We start from the raw sequence: 18252 nt of genomic DNA on the forward strand, positions 1-18252 counted from the left end.
TTCAAGTCTTCTAAATTTTTGCTGACTTTCTGTCTAGTTTTATCTGATGAGGACTGGAAATCTGCAGCTTTTGGTGTTGAATTCTCTCCTTTCCATTTTGTTAGTATTTTGATTTTTATATTTTCCTGATACATTAGCTTTTGTATCATTATGAATGTCCCTCTTTGTCTCTAGTAACATTTCTTGTCTTAGTCTTTTTTTATCTCATGTTTATATAAACATTAGCTCTCCTGTTGTTGGTCTCTGCATACTATATCATTTTCCATTATTTTCCCTCAACCTGTTTTATCTTTGAATCTAAGGTATGTTTCTTAGACTGTATACAATTGGGTCTTTTTTATTTATTCTGACAGTCTCTGCCTTTTGATTGGAGCATTTAGGCCATTTACATTTAATGTAATTTTTAATTTAGTTGGATTTACATTTGCTGTTTTATTTTTTTAAATATTTAAAAAAAATGTTAATGTTTGTTTATTTTTGAGAGAGAGAGACTGAGTGCGAGTGGGGAAGGCAGAGAGGGAGTGAGGGAGACACAGAATCCGAAGCAGGCTCCAGGCTGTAGGCTCTGAGCTGTCAGCACAGAGCCCAGCGAGGGTCTTGAACTCATGAACTGTGAGATCATGACCTGAGCTGAAACCAAGAGTCAGATACTTAACCAACTGAGCCACCCAGGTGCCCCTGCCATTTTATTTTCTAATGTCTTATTGTTGTTACTGTGTACCTTCTTTACTGTCTTGGGAGATATGTATGTGTGTGTGTATTATTCATTTTAGTGGTTGCTATGGAGATTACATCTGTATCTTCATTTGTCACAGTTGTCTTCAAATTAGTGTTTATTTAATTTCAATAAAATATAGAAACATTGCACCAGTAAGGAAGAGCTCCATCTCCTCCTTCCTTTTTATAGTATTACTTTTGTATATTATAACAGCTGTGTGTATTGTAAACCTTGCAATACAGTGTTATAATTACTGCTCTGTGTAGTCTTTTATTTTTTAAGAGAAGAAATAAGAATCATTTATAGCGTCTTTTATGCTAACATACATATTTAGCATTTTTTGTTGTCTGCATTTCATTTTGTGGATTTGAGTCACAAATTCTTTTCTTTTAGCCTAAAGAATTTCCTTTATTATTTCTTGTAAAGCAGGTCTGCTACTAATGAAATTTCTTAGTCTGTTTATCTGGGAATTTTCTCCTCCCTCCCTCCCTCCCTTTCTTTCTTTCTTTCTTTCTTTCTTTCTTTCTTTCTTTCTTTCTTTCTTTCTTAAATCTTTTATTTTTATTTTTTTAAATGTTTATTTTTGAGAGAGAAAGAGGATTTGAAGTGGGCTCTGTGTTGACAGAGAGCCTGATGCAGGGCTCAAACCCATGAACTACAAGAGCATGACCTGAGGCAAAGCCCGACTCTTAACTGACTCTGCCACCCAGGTGCCTGTTTTTTTTCTTCCCTTCATTTTATTTATTTTTTTAGTAATCTCTACATTCAATGTGGGACTTGAACCTATGACCCTGACATCAGGAGTCACATACTCTTCCAACTGAGCCAGCCAGGCACCCCATTTTTAAAAATTCTTTTGTTTTTCTTTTTTAAAAAAAATCTTTTTAATGTTTATTTTTGAGAGAGAAAGAGAGAGAGAGAAAGAGAATGTAAGTGGGGGAGGGGCAGATAGAGAGGGAGACACAGACTCCGAAGCAGGGTCCAGACTCCGAGCTGTCAGCACAGAACCCGATGCGGGGCTTGAACTCACGAACCATGAGATCATGACCTGAGCCGAAGTTGGACGCTCAACTGACTGAGCCACCCAGGCACCCCTGAAAAAATTCTTTTGTTTTTAAAGTAGTCTCTCCACCCAACGCGGAGCTCAGACTTAAGACCCCAAGATAAAAAGTCACATGCTCTATACAGACTGCCTAACCAGGTGCCCCTTTTTGTCTTCATTTTGAAAGAATATTTTTGTTGGTTATAGCATTCTTAGTTTTTCTCCTCAGCACTTTGTTCTCTGTTCCTTTCTATCTCTCTCCCTCTCTCTCTCTCTCTCTCTCTCTCTCTCTCCCTCTCCCTCTCCCCCTCTCCCTCTCCCTCTCCCTCTCCCTCTCTCTCTCTCTCTCTCTCTCTCTCTCCCCCCCTCCCCCTCTCTCCCTCTCGCTCTCCCTCTCGCTCTCCCTCTCGCTCTTTTTCTCTTTTTTGTTTGTGTTTTTCTTTTAGAGAGAGAGCTCCAGCAGTAGGGAGTGGGAGGCACAGAGGGAGAGACAAGCAGACTCCACATCAGCATGGAGCCCAACACGGGGCTTAGTCCCACAACCCCAGGATCAGGACCTGAGCCAAACTGAAAGGACACCACTCAGCCCTACTGAGCCTCCCTCCCAGGCGGTCCCTCCCCTCAGCACTTTGAATGTCATTCTACTTTCTGGCCTCTAGTGTTTCTTTTTCTTTTCCTTCTTCTTCTTTTTTTAAAAGTTTATTTATTTTGAGAGAGGGAGAGAGGGGCAGAGAGAGAAGGAGAGAGAATAATTCCAAGCAGGCTCCATCTGCAATGTCAGAGCATAGCCTGATGTAGGGTTCAGACCCACAAACTGTGAGATCATGACCTGAGCTGAAACCAAGAGTCGGAAGCTTAACTGCTGAGCCACCCAGGTACCCCACACATGTTGATACTCTTGACATTGTCCCTTGTGTTTCAGAGGCCCTGTTCATTTTTCTTCATTCTTTTTCTTTCTATTCTTCCGATTGCACAGTTTCTCTTATTTTGTTCACTGGTTTCTCTGTTCTGTCATCTTGAACATGTCGTTGAGCCCTAGTAGTGAAATTTCTTTTCAATTTTTATATTTCTTTTTTTCCTTTTTGAAGTTTTTATTTATTTTTGAGAGACAGAGCGCAAGCAGGGGAGGGGCAGAGAGAGAGGGAGACACAGAATCTGAAACAGGCTCCAGGCTCTGAGCTGACAGCACAGAGCCCGATGTGGGGTTGAGCTCAATGAACTGCAAGATCATGACCTGAGCTGCAGTCAGACGCTCAACCGACTGAGCCACCCAGGTGCCCCATCAATTTTTATATTTCTTAAGTGGAGAATGTCCATTTGGTTCTCTTGATAATTTGTTTCCTTATTGAGATTATCTACTTGTTCATTCATTGTTGCTATACTTTAATTTTTAAATCGTATCTTTCTTTAGTACTTTGAACATATTTAAAATAGTTCTTTTGAAATCTTTGTGAAGGCCATCTGAGGACACTTGTTTTTCTAGTGACTGCTTTTATCTTCTGTGTATGAGTCACATTTCCTATTTTTTAAAGGTCTCAGTTTTTTCTTGAAAACTGGACATTTTAGATAATATATTGCAAATATATCCAAATATATTTGGATTCGTACTATTTTTCCCTTTGAACGTGTTGCTCTTTTTTTGTTTAGGTAATGGGTAAATCTGAAATCTGTCTCTCCTGCAGTGTGTTGTTGCTTATGTCTCTGCTCAGTTTTTTATTTTTTATTTTTCCTATTTTAAATTTTAAACCTGGCTAATGGTTGCTCTTGTCCTTTCCAACACGGTTTACTAATCAGCCAGTACTTGTACAGAAATTTTGCTCAAATACCTCCCACCAATAAGGATTCTTGTTCTGTATTGATGGATCTGTATATGGATGGATGAGAGCATTTTAAAGTTCAGGCCGTTTTCAAGTCTGCTGGCTTTTTCTTTTCTTTTTTTTTTTTTTTAACTCTCTTGGGCTGTTTGGCATTTTCTCTGCATAATCCTGCAGCCTCAGCCAAGAATATGCTTGACCCATTCATGATCACATCCTCAGGCTAGTGGAACCCTTGGCCTCCCTGCTTGCTTGCTGAAATTGTCACTTGCCCCTATAATGCCCTTGGGACGTAGGTGTGGCCAGCCTTTCCAGATTGAGTGAGGCCTCTTTGTAAGTGCAAAAGCTGACCCTCACATCCTCTTGGCCTGCTGCACGGAGTTAGGCTGAACCTATTGAGCTCCATGGATTTGGGGGAGGAATGGGAGCAGCCCCAGGCAAGGAACACCACAGACCCCCACTATTCTTAATAAAAATCCTGCAGGTTTTTAAACATCAGTATGTTTTGTGTATACTTTTGACAGATTCCTAGAGCTCTGTAATGGTGGTTTTGATTAATTTTGTCATGCCTTATAATTACATTTTGGGGAGTTTTGCTGACCCCATCCCTTGCTCGTAGCCAGAAGTCCTGCCCTACCAATACTTACGAAACCCTGCATACTCATAATCTGTCCCCTCTTCTTCAGTTCCTGAAGAACTATCCTAATAGTAACCACTATCCTGACATTTTGGTAACCATTCCTTTGCTTTTTAAAGTAGTTTTATTTTGTCTTAGTTTGGACTTTGTATACATTGAATGACACAGGTTTTTTTTGCAGTTAGCTTTTTTTTTTTTTTTTTTGCTTACCACCGTTTTTATTGTTTTATCCATGTTGATGTAGTTGTCTTTTGTTTCCACTGCTATATGCTCCTTTATTGTACCATAATGTAGAATGTACCACAATTTATTTTTCCATTCCACTGTTTGTTAGTAGATGTTTTGTTTTTGTTTTGTCTATCTCAGAAACAGAGCTGCTGTGACCCATGTGTTTCTCTAGACAATGTTTTTCAAGTTTTAGGTCACCACCTACTGGGTTGTGAAATCAGTTGACTGAGTCATGACCAACACTAAATTTTTTCAATGTATAGAATGAAAAAGAAAACATCTGAGTACGTACTTGACATAGGTTTTTGTTTCACGAATGTTACCACAGGAAGCTCCAAACTCCTAAGTCACCCCTTATTTCCTGCAGTCTAATCTTCAGAAAGCACCACGCAGTCCCTGTTCTTTTCCTTCCCCTCCTTCTCCAGCTCAGTTCTACTTTAGTTCATCATCAGCACAATCACCAATATTCTTACCTTCCTCTCTGAACTTCCCCTTTACCTTCTTGCACTAATAGCAACATGGCTTTCCACTGAGGGCACTGCTTTACCTTGCAAGGGAGTGGCTGTGCTTTTTTCCTCCTGCAGTCCTTATCCTCTGCCTTGGATTTCCTTGTTCCTCATTGCCACTTTTCAGATAATTGCTGTCATCTTTTGACCACTGACCCGTTATGCTGTGATGATTTTTGTTCCTTGCTTAGTGTCATTTTGTCCATTATTACTGTTAATTCTTGGTGATTTCAGTATACACAGATGATCCTTCTGACACTGCCCACTCAGTTCTGTGAACTCACCTGTAATGATTTTGTTCTCTACCTTAGCCACTTATTTCCACAGTCATACTTTAACCAGTGTTTCTCAAACTATCTGTTGCGAAGGACCATTGTATTTTTTTTTTTTTTTAAGTTGATTTATTTATTTTGAGAGAGACAGGATGCAGAGGAGGGGCAGAGAGAGGGGGAGAATCCCAAGCAAGCTCTACGTGGTCAGTGCAGAGTCCCACACGGGGCCCCAAACTCTTGAAACTGTGAGATCATGACCTGAGTCACAATCAAGAGTCACATGCTTAATTGACTGAGCCACCCAGACACCCCTGGACCAGTGTATTTTTATTTCCAATCCAAATTGGTAGATTTTTGTTTTGTAAAATACGGTCAGCTAACTACTAGGAAATTGAAATGCTGTTTGGTTGTCATGACAGTATCAAATGGCTCAAAGTTTCTAGTCAATTACTCTTAATTTCTATAAGATAGTCCTTGAAGAACATTTTTAGTATAGCACTATTTTAGATCTTGGCAGTTACCAATAAATGTAACCCTTCCATCCTTAACTCCACTGGGATGTCCATTCCATTGGACATTTTCACTGCCCTGTACCTTCTGGATGTGATAATTACAATCATTTCCTTGCATGCACTCTTGTTTCTTTCTTGTACTGTTCTGCTTGCTTGGTGAAACTAGAATTCTGGTTAAATTTCTTCCTCTTCTGTGCTTGGACTTACGTAGCTGAACTTCAGAGGAGAAAAACATAACCACATGTACCAGTCTCACTTGAAATTTATACTCCAGCCCTTAAAGTGGGCCCTTGTTATTGCCTGGAAATCCTACACTGTATTTCCCTAGTGTCTTCACTTCCTCACTACTTTTTCACACCTGGTCCTATGATCAACCTCAACACCACCTCATTGGTCTTCCCTTTTAACAATGATCTTGGTTTCTACTGCCTTGAAAAATTTGTGGTCAGAAGGAACTTCCACAGATTCCCATTCTGTTTATCACTGGGCTATGAAAATTAGAATGACACCTTTTGTCTTGACAATAATTTTTGCCTTAAGGTCTATTTTACGTATTAATCATAGAGATAAGTCAGCTGAGGGTTATGTAATTTTTCATTTATATAATTTTTTATTTCTTTAAATTTATATAAGTCCCTTTATATGGTAGATGGGCATTAAATAAAATTAACGACAATTATGCAAAATACTATGAAAGAAAATAGGCGTATGCTCTGTATATAACAGGGATCCTATTAATACGTACCAAAGGCAACCCCAAGGAAGTGATACGTACTCTGATATATGTGAAGAGTAGCCAGCAAGAGGGCTGGCACAAAATAAGTAAAAGGCCAGAGATCTGAAAAAAGAAAAGAAAAGAGGAAAAAAAACCCCAAAACTGTTCGTGTAACATTCTTTGTAGCTAGAGGGAGCTAGGGTGTGAGTGACCCAAGATGAAACTGGAGATGGTGGGCAGAGTTTTTGAGCAGGGAAGAGCAATCACACACTGCCCTCCTACCCCCATCCCTTAAGTTTGTGTTAGCGGTCCCTACATAGTGTGGGAATTGAGTAAGTAGTATTGCGAATTATTCTTTTTGACACTGTGTAAATTACTGTGCTTAGCATTTTTATTCTCCTCAGATTTTCTGTAGCAAAAGTTTGAACCCTTTTCCATTTTCACAAATTTCAAAACCTGCTCATTTCACCTTGTATTAAGTTTTGCTGACCAAGAATGAGGTCTAGTATGAAAGAAACTCCTCCAGGTGTTCACAGTAGCCTCATTTAGCCTTATACTTTGTTATTTCCACTCCTTTTTCTTAATACTTTCCTCTTCTCTGTCTTAGAGGGGCAGTATATTGCTTCCTTTCCATGGTTTAACTCTCTTTCCTGTCCTCCTCTTTTGTCATCTTAGTTTCTTAATGAACGCAGGACCAATACATGCTGCATTTTGATTGTCCAGAACCCAGGTTTTTATTTTTTTTTTTTTTTTTTTTTTTTTTTTTTTTTTTTTTTTTTTTTTTTTTTTTTTTTTTTTTCAACGTTTTTTTTAATTTTATTTTTGGGACAGAGAGAGACAGAGCATGAACGGGGGAGGGGCAGAGAGAGAAGGAGACACAGAATCGGAAACAGGCTCCAGGCTCCGAGCCATCAGCCCAGAGCCTGACGCGGGGCTCGAACTCACGGACCGCGAGATCGTGACCTGGCTGAAGTCGGACGCTTAACCGACTGCGCCACCCAGGCGCCCCCCCCAGGTTTTTAAAATAATTGCATATAATCCTTTATAAAGGGGAGAGAGAAACTCCCATAAAACTCAGGTTGCCTTGATACTCTCCTCTTGTTCGTCGCCCCATTCCAACCTTGTAAGACATTAAAAAAAATACTTTACGTGGAATCTAAAAAAGAAAAATTTCTCATATAAACATGTCATATTTGCCTTGCAAAAATATTGTTCTGCCTGCTGTATGGAGCTCAGGTTGGTGGTCCAGGAGCAAGACTGACTATGGAAAGAGGAGATGATTGTCAGTGGTTCCACTGAAAAATAAATAATGGAGGTTGTGTTTAGAGTGATTGACAGTGGAGATAGAAAATAGTAGGCTGGAAATATAAGGAGGTAGGACCGATGGGAATTAGTGAATGATGGGATGCAATAAGTAAAGGAGAAGGCATTGTCAAGGATAACCCTCAGGTTTTTGATACGAGCAACTGAAGTAAGCAGTGATGCTGTTTTTACTGAACAAGGGAAAGCTAGAGAAGAAGCAGAGAGGGGGTAGTTCAGAGATGGGTAATTTGGTTTTGGGCATGAAGAGATTGTAGTTTGGCCTTTATGAAATCTAAATGCAGATGTCAGGTGGCTATTTGTGTAGACTGGTATAGAGCTTGGAAAAGAGCTGAGATGGAGAGACAGAATTACTAGTATAGGGATGGTATTGGAAAGATTGGTAGAAAAGATAACTTTGATGGGTGTGAAAAGGATCTACCCTTGGACTAATGCCTGAGGTTTGGTAGAGGAAGTTAAGTCTATAAAGTAGGCTGAGAAGGAGCAATCAGAAGAAGGAAGCCTGGAAGCTACAGAAAAACATTAGTTTAAGGGGGAGAGGGAGTGGATATAGAATGCTGCTTAGACATTAAGTAAGATGAGGGCCAAACTATGTTTGTTGGATTTAAAGTTATGGGGATCATTAATGACCTTAATAAGAACTGTTCTTCAGGTGTGATAAAAGCAGGTGTCAGATGGGATTGGGTTGGAGGAGTATGAGAAGTAAAGAAATTGGAGGGAATTTAGACAACTCTTTTAATGAGGTTGGCCGTGAAAGAAGAGAATGGTAATTGGAGGAGGAGATGTGAGATTGAGGAGGTTAAGTAGGAGGAAGATTTTTTCAAATGAATGAGTGGATGGATGGTTGGATAATCCATTTGAGTGTGAGAGGTTAATGAATGCTGAAGAATAATCAACAAGGGCTCTAGGGAGACGAGGGGGGATTAACTGTAATATCCAGGTAGAAGGGGACCACCTTTAGAGTGGAGATTAGAACAGCATGGTGGAAAATAAATAAAAATAACTAAACAAATGCTCTCTGTTGTTTATTTAATACATCATTGTAAATTCACTGAATGTTAAATCAGGTGGTTGAGAGCCTTTTATCCCATTTATAAGATGCAGCTATCATTTGATAGTTTTATCATTTCTGCTGCCAGCTACTTTTGATTACCTCTGTCAGGAAAATACATGTATTTTCCCTGACCAAAAACAACATGCAGTAAATACTCTGGTTCTTTGGGAAGATTATTATTTTCTATACATATGACATCTTTTCCCCCTGTGTTTAGGGTACTTCATTTTTATTCTAATGCAGGGAGTTTTGTCAGAACTTCTGTTTTCACTTTCTGTGACTTTTTTCCTTGTGTTTTATGAATTATAACAAAATTCCACTGCAGGGGGCAACTATTACACTTCACGGACTAAATTTGACCCGAACAGTTAAGTAGTTGGTGTCATGAGCAGAAAAGGCACAAGTCCCCTTTTCTTCAGAAGACTCTTCAGTAGACTTTTATGTTAGAGTGGATTTTTGAATAGATAATAACTTGTACATGATAGTAAATTCAAGAGGTAAAGACTTCGTGCAGTAGAAAGGTCTTTTGACTCCTGTTCCCCTCATTTGCTTTCTTTCCTTGCCAGAGTAGCTGGTGTTACCATTTTCTTAAGTATCCTCCCAGAGATTCTGTACATTTACAGACAAACTCACATATAAATATAATTTTGTTCTTTGTTTACACAAATGGTATAATGTACCTTTTTTGTTCATTTAACATTATGTATTGAAAATTGCTGGGGTGCCTGGGTGGCTCAGTCGGTTAAGCGTCCGACTTCGGCTCAGGTCACGATCTCGCGGTCCGTGAGTTCGAGCCCCGCATCAGGCTCTGGGCTGATGGCTCAGAGCCTGGAGCCTGCTTCCGATTCTGTGTCTCCCTCGCTCTCTGCCCCTCCCCCGTTCATGCTCTGTCTCTCTCTGTCCCAAAAATAAATAAACGTTAAAAAAATTTTTTTTTTAAAAAGAAAATTGCTTATATTAGTGTATTAAAGAACCTTTTCATCCTTCATGGCCACATCGTATGGACATACCACTGTGAGCTAACTGGTATCCTATTAATGATGCTAGTGTTTGTGATTAAAATTGCTTTTTTAGGCAGTAAAAGCCTGCCTTTCTTTCTTTCTTTCTTTCTTTCTTTCTTTCTTTCTTTCTTTCTTTCTTTCAAGTTAGTTAGCATATAGTGCAATCATATTTTCAGGAGTAGATTCCAGTGATTCATCCCCTATGTATAACACCCAGTGCTCATCCCAAAACAGTGTCTTCCTTAATGCCCCTTACTCATTTAGCCTCTCCCCCCTCCCACAACCCCCAGTTTATTTTCTGTATTTAAGAGTCTCTTGTTTTGTCCCCCTCCCTGTTTTTATATTATTTTTGCTTCCCTTCCCTTATGTTCATCTGTTTTGTATCTTAAATTCCACATATGAGGGAAATCATACATTTCTCTGACTTGTTTCATTTAGCGTAATGCTCTTTAGTTCCATCCACGTTGCAAATGGCAAGATTTCATTCTTTTTGATTGCTGTGTAATACTCCATTGTGTGTGTGCATTGTGTGTGTGTATAAACACACACATACATATGGACATTTGGGCTCTTTCCATACTTTGGCTATTGTCAATAGCCTGCTATAAACATTGGGGTGCATGTGACCCTTCGAAACAGCACACCTGTATCCCTTGGATATATACATAGTAGTGCAGTTGCTGGGTTGTAGGTAGTTCTATTTTTAACTTTTTGAGGAACCTCCATACTGTTTTCCAGAGTGGCTGCACCAGTTGCATTCCCACCACAGTGCAAAAGAGATCCTCTTTTTCTGCATCCTCGCCAACGTCTGTTGTTGCCTGAGTTGTTAATTTTTAGCTATTCTGACTGGTGTATTGTAAATTTCAACTAACTCTTAGATATAAGGATCTTGAAATGAAAGATAATCATTTGATTGATTTGTCATATTGAAAATACTGATAATGTTATGTTTTCCTACAAAGAAAAGCAGTTTAGATTTATTTGTCTTACCCACACTACTGAAGAAACCAGATTTTTATGGTCATGTTAACGTATTTAATTTAAAAAAAAATTTTTTTACATGTATTTATTTTTGAGAGACAGAGAGAGACAGAGCACAAGTTGGGGAGGGGCAGAGAGAGAAGGAGACAGAATCCGAAGCAGGCTGCAGGCTCCAAGCTGACAGCACAGAGCCCGATGCGGGGCTCGAACTCACAGACAGCGAAATCATGACCCGAGCTGAAGTCGGACACTCAACCGATCGAGCCACCTAGGCGCCCCCATATTTATTTTTCAACCTGATGTTATATACTTTAAAAGCTCCAGTACCTTCTGCTTTCAAAAATTAATTTGAGACTTTTGATTCTTGTGCTTTATGGCTGACATTAATTTCACTTGAGTATATTTCTCAAATATTTCAGCTATAAGAAAATTTTTTATTCCAGAAATATTAACTTCATTCTATGCAGAAGAATCAACTCTCGTTTTTATTTCGCTAGAAAACTCTTGGTTTATTCCTCATATATGGGGTATTTCATATGTATGAATATTTTATTTCCTGTTATATTGCCAGCATGCTTTAGTTATGACACTGGCAGTTTTCTGGTTTAACTTTTACTCCCTCTGTTGGCTTTCAGAGGTGTTGCATTCCTTTTGGAATGGTGTCAGGAATAACATTTATGCTTACATTTTTATTTAACTCAAAAAGTTAGTAATGATGCAAATATGCTTATGAAATAGGCTGCATATGAGATTGTTTTAAATTAATGTTTCCAGTGGCCGTGAATGTTCTGGTTTTCATGAATATGTTGAGGAATCTTCATCAGAATGTCTGTTTTATCAGCGGCTAAGAACAAGGCCATGAAAAACAAAAGATAGTAATACAGATTATTCATGTTTATGGTAAGGGAAAAAGCAGCCTTGGCATGTTAGATTAAAAAAAGGATTTTCCAAGTATCTTCTAGTTGCTGTCTACCATATGTTGAACTGTCAAGTAACTTGATGGAGTGAAGCAGCAGGCAGAGCTGTCTTACAGCTCCTGATGAGTACATGTAGCTTAGTATTTGTGTCTGTCTGTTACCAGTGGGACATCATGGTAACTGCTTTCTATAACATCACATGTACAGAGTGAGGTATTTACTTGCCTTGTACATTCTTAGCATCATCCTTTTAAAACCAAACCACCAGTTAATGAAGACTGTATAGGTCACAAATCTTGCGGTTAAAGATTATGTCCCGTGTCTCCATGAGTAAGTGGAGTTGTAGCACATTCAATGGGGGAAGGATGTTAGGTTCTAAAGTTAGTATATAAAGGTGGAAAATGTATGTAGGGTGTTTTCTCTTCAACCCCTTAAGTCATTCATAGACTAGAGTGTACTAGGTTCACAAAGTAGTTGATCTGTATTTAGTGGCTATTGTTTATGAAATAAAGCATGTTGAAACACTAGGCTCACATTCAGCCTGATGAGAGGCATGTGGGAACAGGAAGGACCATGAGGAAACAGTATCATCAGGCCTGGCATTTTTTTTTTTAAGTTTATTTATTTATTTTGAGAGAGAGAGAGAGAGACAGTGCAATCCAGGGAGAGGGGCAGAGAGAGAGAGAATGCAAAGGAGAGAGAATCACACTTCCAGTATGGAGCATGACACAGGGCTCGATTCCACAAACCGTGAGATCACGACCTGAGCTGAAATCAAGAGTTGGACACTTAGCTAACTTAGCCACCCAGGCATTCCAGGCCTGGCATCTTAATACCCCTGTAGAGCAACTCTTCCTGAGAGGAATAGCAAATAGGTTTGGTGCAGAGTTACTTTGGGTGCTCATTTGCCAAATGCATGTGGTTGAAGGTTTTTTTAAACACAAGTGTACATTTGGGGGCCCCTGGGTGGTTCAGTCGGTTGAGCATCCAACTTTGGCTCAGGTCATGATCTCATGATTTGTGAGTTCGAGCCCCACATCAGGCTCTGTGTTGACAGCTTGCTCAGAGCCTGGAGCCTGCTTCAGATTCTGTGTCTCCTTCTCTCTCTTTGCACGCCACCCCCCCCCCCCACCCCCCCCGCCAACTCATGCTCTGTCTCTTTCAAAAATAAATAAATGTTAAAAAAAAATTTTAAACATAAGTGTACATTTGATGTTACTCCACTGTAGCTTCTTCTCTTTGAGGATTTGAGTATAAAATTATTGAGTATAGTTAACTTGTTTCTGAGACTTTTGAAAAATCTCGTTCCCAGATTTTTTTTTGAAGCATTCTTTTTCCTTTATGTTAAAGTCAGAATGTACATATTTAACTATCAGAGTTTTGAGGCTCTCTTTTTGGACCATTTTAAATAAGGTTTTAAAGTTGAAAATCTTTGGATGCTTGTGCTGGGCTTGCAAGTTCAGTAATTAAGGATTAATATCGTGCCATTATTAGTAATTGTGTATGCTAGTGTTTTGGTAATACTAATAAGTCCTTTGAATTTGACTTAACCAGGCAGATAAACATATATTTTAAAGGCCTGTGTGATGGTAATTTTTGCTACCCATTTAGAAAGGCATGTTGTGTTCATTAAATAATCTACTATTTCTGTTTATTGATTTTGTGTGTTTTTGTACAGGTTGCTTTCCTGTTGCATCTTTGACCTAGTTTCCTAGACTCTGCTCCATGATTGAACTTGAAAGTCTGAAATGAAGATGGAGGAGGCAGTGGGAAAAGTCGAAGAACTCATTGAGTCTGAAGTCCCACCGAAACCATCTGAACAAGAGACAGCTAAGGAGGAAGATGGATCTGTAGAACTGGAATCTCAAGTTCAGAAAGATGGGGTAGTGGATTCTACAGTTCTTTCTTCAATGCCCTGCTTGTTGATGGAACTGAGAAGGGACTCTTCTGAGTCTCAGTTAGCATCCACAGAGAGTGACAAGCCAACAACTGGCCGAGTTTATGAGAGTGACTCCTCTAATCACTGCATGCTTTCCCCTTCCTCTAGTGGTCACCTGGCTGATTCAGATACCTTGTCTTCTGCAGAAGAGAATGAGCCCTCCCAGGCAGAAACAGCAGTGGAAGGAGACCCTTCTGGAGTGTCTGGTGCCACTGTTGGGCGCAAATCTCGGCGGTCCCGATCTGAAAGTGAAACATCTACTATGGCTGCCAAGAAAAACCGGCAATCCAGTGATAAACAGAATGGCCGAGTCCCCAAGGTTAAAGGTCATCGGAGCCAAAAGCACAAGGAGAGAATCAGGCTACTGAGACAGAAAAGGGAGGCTGCTGCACGGAAGAAATATAACCTATTGCAGGACAGTAGTACCAGTGATAGTGACCTGACTTGTGACTCAAGCACGAGCTCATCAGATGATGATGAAGAGGTTTCAGGGAGCAGCAAGACAATCACTGCAGAGATACCAGGTAGAGGATGTTTTTTAAACTGACTGTAGAGCAACCGATGGCATTTCTAAGCTGTCAGGCCGAGTTAGATGAGTGACACTTGAAAAAATCCAGGAGACCTGCAGCTCTGTGTAAATTTGAAGACTGCAGTGTATTAACAAGACATGGCCAGTTTAAAAACCTGTTCTGAGGTTTCCAGTGCACTTTTGCACATCAGCAAAAAAAAATATTTGAATGGTTAATAATAGGGACAAGATTATTTTTAAGTAATGGAATTTCCTTTCTCTGTAACCCATTACCTGAACTCCCATCATTGCCTTTTTAGCACTGCTTAGATTTAATACTCACTGATCAGCATTATTACTAAGTAAATCCTCCTCAGGAATAGGCACCTTGCTTTATTATATAGCCACTGTACTCGAGCTTATGGTGTCTGAAATAACACGTTCTATCTTCCGTTAAAGTTTTCTAATAACTGTTCCTCCAAAAACCGTAGTTTTAGGCGTTTCCCTCCAGTTCAGCGCATGATAAGATAGTTATCCTTGTGGCACATTTTTCTATTCTAAGTTGTCACTTGCATTGAAAAGAATGCTTTTTGCAGAATTCCCCCCTTTATCCCCCAAGCTTTAAGAAGTTTGTCAGAAATCTGTTTATTCTAGCTCTTATTGGTGTAAGCGTCTGTAATTTATTACATGTTTGACATACCTGCTTTCTCCATATTACCATATTTGGTACTGTGTACTACAAAGGCAGTCTTGAGAGTTCAAGGTGGAAGAAAGACGAAGTCTGAGCGGTTCTTAATTGGCGAATTCTCATTATTGAAGAGACTCATGATTAGGAACATTTTATAAACTACATGGCATTTAATAGATAATGACAGCATTGTTTATTGCTACATTAAAGAGGGGGAGGTTTTGGTTTTTAAAATTTTATGGGTGATTGTTTTTTCCTCCTAGTTTTCTGGAATGTTTGTTTCTACACATGAAGACAGCATATTGCTGATAATACAAAGAATATTTCAAGAAAAATCATATTGGTTAATTAAACCTATAGCCAACCAAACTTCTATAAACTCAGTAACAATGATTTTATAGGTGTTCATCTCATAATAAAAGTCTCATCCTTATAGTACATTAAATATGAGTTTTTAACAATTAGAAATGCTTACTGTTTTAATATCTGTTGAATTCCTTTGGTAGTTCTCTGTGTTAAAATTGCTGGGGAGGGGATTTAATTGAAGTTCATCAGTTGAAAGCATGAGAGAGCAGATTTTGGGGTGGTTCTCCAGCAGGTTCTAGGTATATTTCAGTTTTACATTTAATAATGTGTTTAAGAAAGCTTGATTAACACCTGTAAAATTGTTTATTCCTGCATTCTCATGTCCTGTGTTCTAATCTATTAATTAAGATCATAATGAATCTTCAATACAGTGCTTAATTTCACTCACCGAACAGAGTTTTAGGTACCACACCAATATTTTACCTCCTTATGGAAAGAGAAAAGAAGGCAGGTGAACAGAATTCTCTTTGACAATAGATCCAGTTATGGAAGTGGAATGAGAAATGTCTTTATGGGCACTCCCCCTGTTTGGCTTATGTAGATTAGGTATGCTTTGTGTATATTATCCAAACTTCCTTGGTAATTGACTACTTTCACCAGTGTGTAAAACTTTAAAACACCAGTCTGTTTCTTGTCTATTCTGAAGTGTATGCAAACCAAAACACCAAAGTAAATTATCTGAATCTATGATTTAATTTCTTTTGCTTACACCACTTAGTAAGTTTGTGGCTTTTGAAAGTTTGTGGAATTTTCTAAGGTAATCCTGGAGAATCAAATGGTAGGTAAGGTGCTGGGCCACTGTATATGACTGCCTACACTGCACACCACATGTTTCAGGAGGTACTGTTCATATACGTGGGTATGCAAAGCGCAAAAGAGGGAACAGCCTAAGTTTAAATATTAGGAAGTTCATTTCAACTGTCTATATTGCTACCCCTAAAAAATTGTGACAGTGTGCATTTGTAATGTAATAATAATGTACCCCTCAATTTCCTGAGTCACATTATGACTTCAGGAAGGGGATATACTCAACCTTATAGCTAGGGCAGTTGTTGAAGAGTTATATAAATTATAAAGATAGGATAAATTATGAACTGACTTGAGGGCAGCAACATGGACATTCAGGTGAACTTAAACTGGATGTACCTGATGGAATCTCTTAGATTTTGAAATTTGAATAAGCTGTTTACACAGAATGAAAATCCGGAGGAAAAGTAGAAACTGAGATTCTTGTTATACTTTTTCATCAAGGTACAACTGATTTAGTAATTCAGAAAATGCTTCATTTATAAGCTTTGTTAGCAGCATAAATATTGAAGGAATTATGCTAAATGTTCTCATGCCAAATAATTTACAATTAATGCATTTTCTTTTAAAGAGTGAAGATAACGATGCAGACTTGTACAGTGTCTGATCATGCTTAGTAATTGAGTTTGATATTTGGAAACAGAGGTTTATGAGGATTTTTGGTTTTTAGTTAACTGACAGGCAGCGTAGCATCCACACTAAGTCATTCTCTCCTTGAAGTCTTTGAGAACATATTGCTGTTTTTTTTTCTTTTTTCTTTTTTTAAATTTTTTTTTTTTTTTTTAACATTTATTTATTTTTGAGACAGAGCATGAACGGGGAAGGGTCAGAGAGAGAGGGAGACACAGAATCTGAAACAGGCTCCAGGCTCTGAGCAGTCAGCACAGAGCCCGACGCGGGGCTTGAACTCACGGACCGCAAGATCATGACCTAAGCCGAAGTCGGACGCTTAACCGACTGAGCCACCCAGGCGCCCCCATATTGCTGTTTTAAGAATCTGTTTGTAGATACCATATCAAGATAATTCGGGCAGTTCTTGCATGTGAGGAACTTAGAGATGAGCAAAAATAGAGTATTTGTAGTGAATATTAATGTGAAAATGCTTCATGGTAGTCTTGAGTATTTGAGGCTTTTAATCAAATGTCTCATTTATCTTTATAGATGACCTTTTTGTACTCTTGATCACTCTTTGCAGTTTTATGGTGAGAGCATTATTTCTTCTGGTGATGGGGGAAGGGGATGGGACAGAATGTCACTTCTCTGTAAAATCACTCTAAGTTGAGACTAGTTCTGTAAAGTATGCTCTTGCAGGGAATTTTGATTTTAGTGAATATGAATAATGGACATCAGACTTCATTAAGTTCAAGAAATTAGTTCTCTGAACAGACTAACTTGTGTCCATCAGTGTACGTGAACAGCAAGGAAAAGTTTTTCTAGTAACTTATTTTTGATAAATATTTACCATAGACTAAACCTCAGGGTGGCTTCATCTTGTCTTGGCTATAATGATCTGCTTTTGTGTGGTTTAATAGTCTACCATATAAATGCCTTTTCAGACTGAGGTACCAAAATAGTATCTGCCTTCGTAGGTAAGGGTCAGTTGTCCTGGCAGGTTTGCATTTAGAAAATCTAATTGATCTATTTTGGAGAATGTCGGGGGAGGAGGAGGGCTGTTGAGGACAGCTGGCTAAGATCACCTGAATTCTCAGTCCATGTGGCCAGGCTCAGCCCCAGTGAAGCCAGGATCTCAGTACCCCTTACTCACCATATACATTTATGCACTGAAATGCATCATGATACACTATCATCTTAGCTCACAGTTTTTCTGAGGTAAAGACTTAGACTTAGGCTTGATCAATTAACTCATGCTTGGAAATGAAAAAGAATTTTTTTTTTTAAGTAGTAAATGCCTTGTAGAAAATTTTGAAAATAGAAAAAATGTGAAGTAGAAGATTAAAGTCACAATTCTACTTTTGTTAACATTTGAGTATGTTGCCTTCCCATGATATGTAACAAAACTATCACAATATGTATATGTCCATCTTCCTTTCTCTCTTAAAGTTGGGTTTTGAACTTTTTAACAAAATATAATATTCTCCCTACAATGTATGGATTTTGAATTATTTAGCTAACCATAAAATAAATTCCCCATTATTGGTCCTTTGGACTGTTTTTATTTTGCTATTAGGGAAGGGTATGAATACTTAAAGGCTCTTGACACATAATT

At 38.7% G+C, this 18252-nt stretch overlaps 1 protein-coding gene across 6 annotated transcripts in view; it reads left to right on the forward strand.

Moving 5' to 3' along the window:
* Positions 1-18252, forward strand: part of ARK2N (arkadia (RNF111) N-terminal like PKA signaling regulator 2N) — an 85618-nt gene that overhangs the window by 24471 nt on the left and 42895 nt on the right. For all 6 annotated transcript variants that reach the window (XM_019464151.2, XM_019464152.2, XM_019464148.2 and 3 more), the window contains exon 2: positions 13396-14180. In XM_019464151.2, the coding sequence (XP_019319696.1) occupies positions 13466-14180 (715 nt within the window). In that variant the 5' untranslated portion in view covers positions 13396-13465. The remainder of the gene's footprint in view (positions 1-13395; positions 14181-18252) is intronic.

The sequence above is a fragment of the Panthera pardus genome, unplaced genomic scaffold, assembly GCF_024362965.1.
Source record: "Panthera pardus isolate Hobbes unplaced genomic scaffold, ASM2436296v1 HiC_scaffold_15, whole genome shotgun sequence".
NCBI lineage: Eukaryota > Metazoa > Chordata > Mammalia > Carnivora > Felidae > Panthera > Panthera pardus.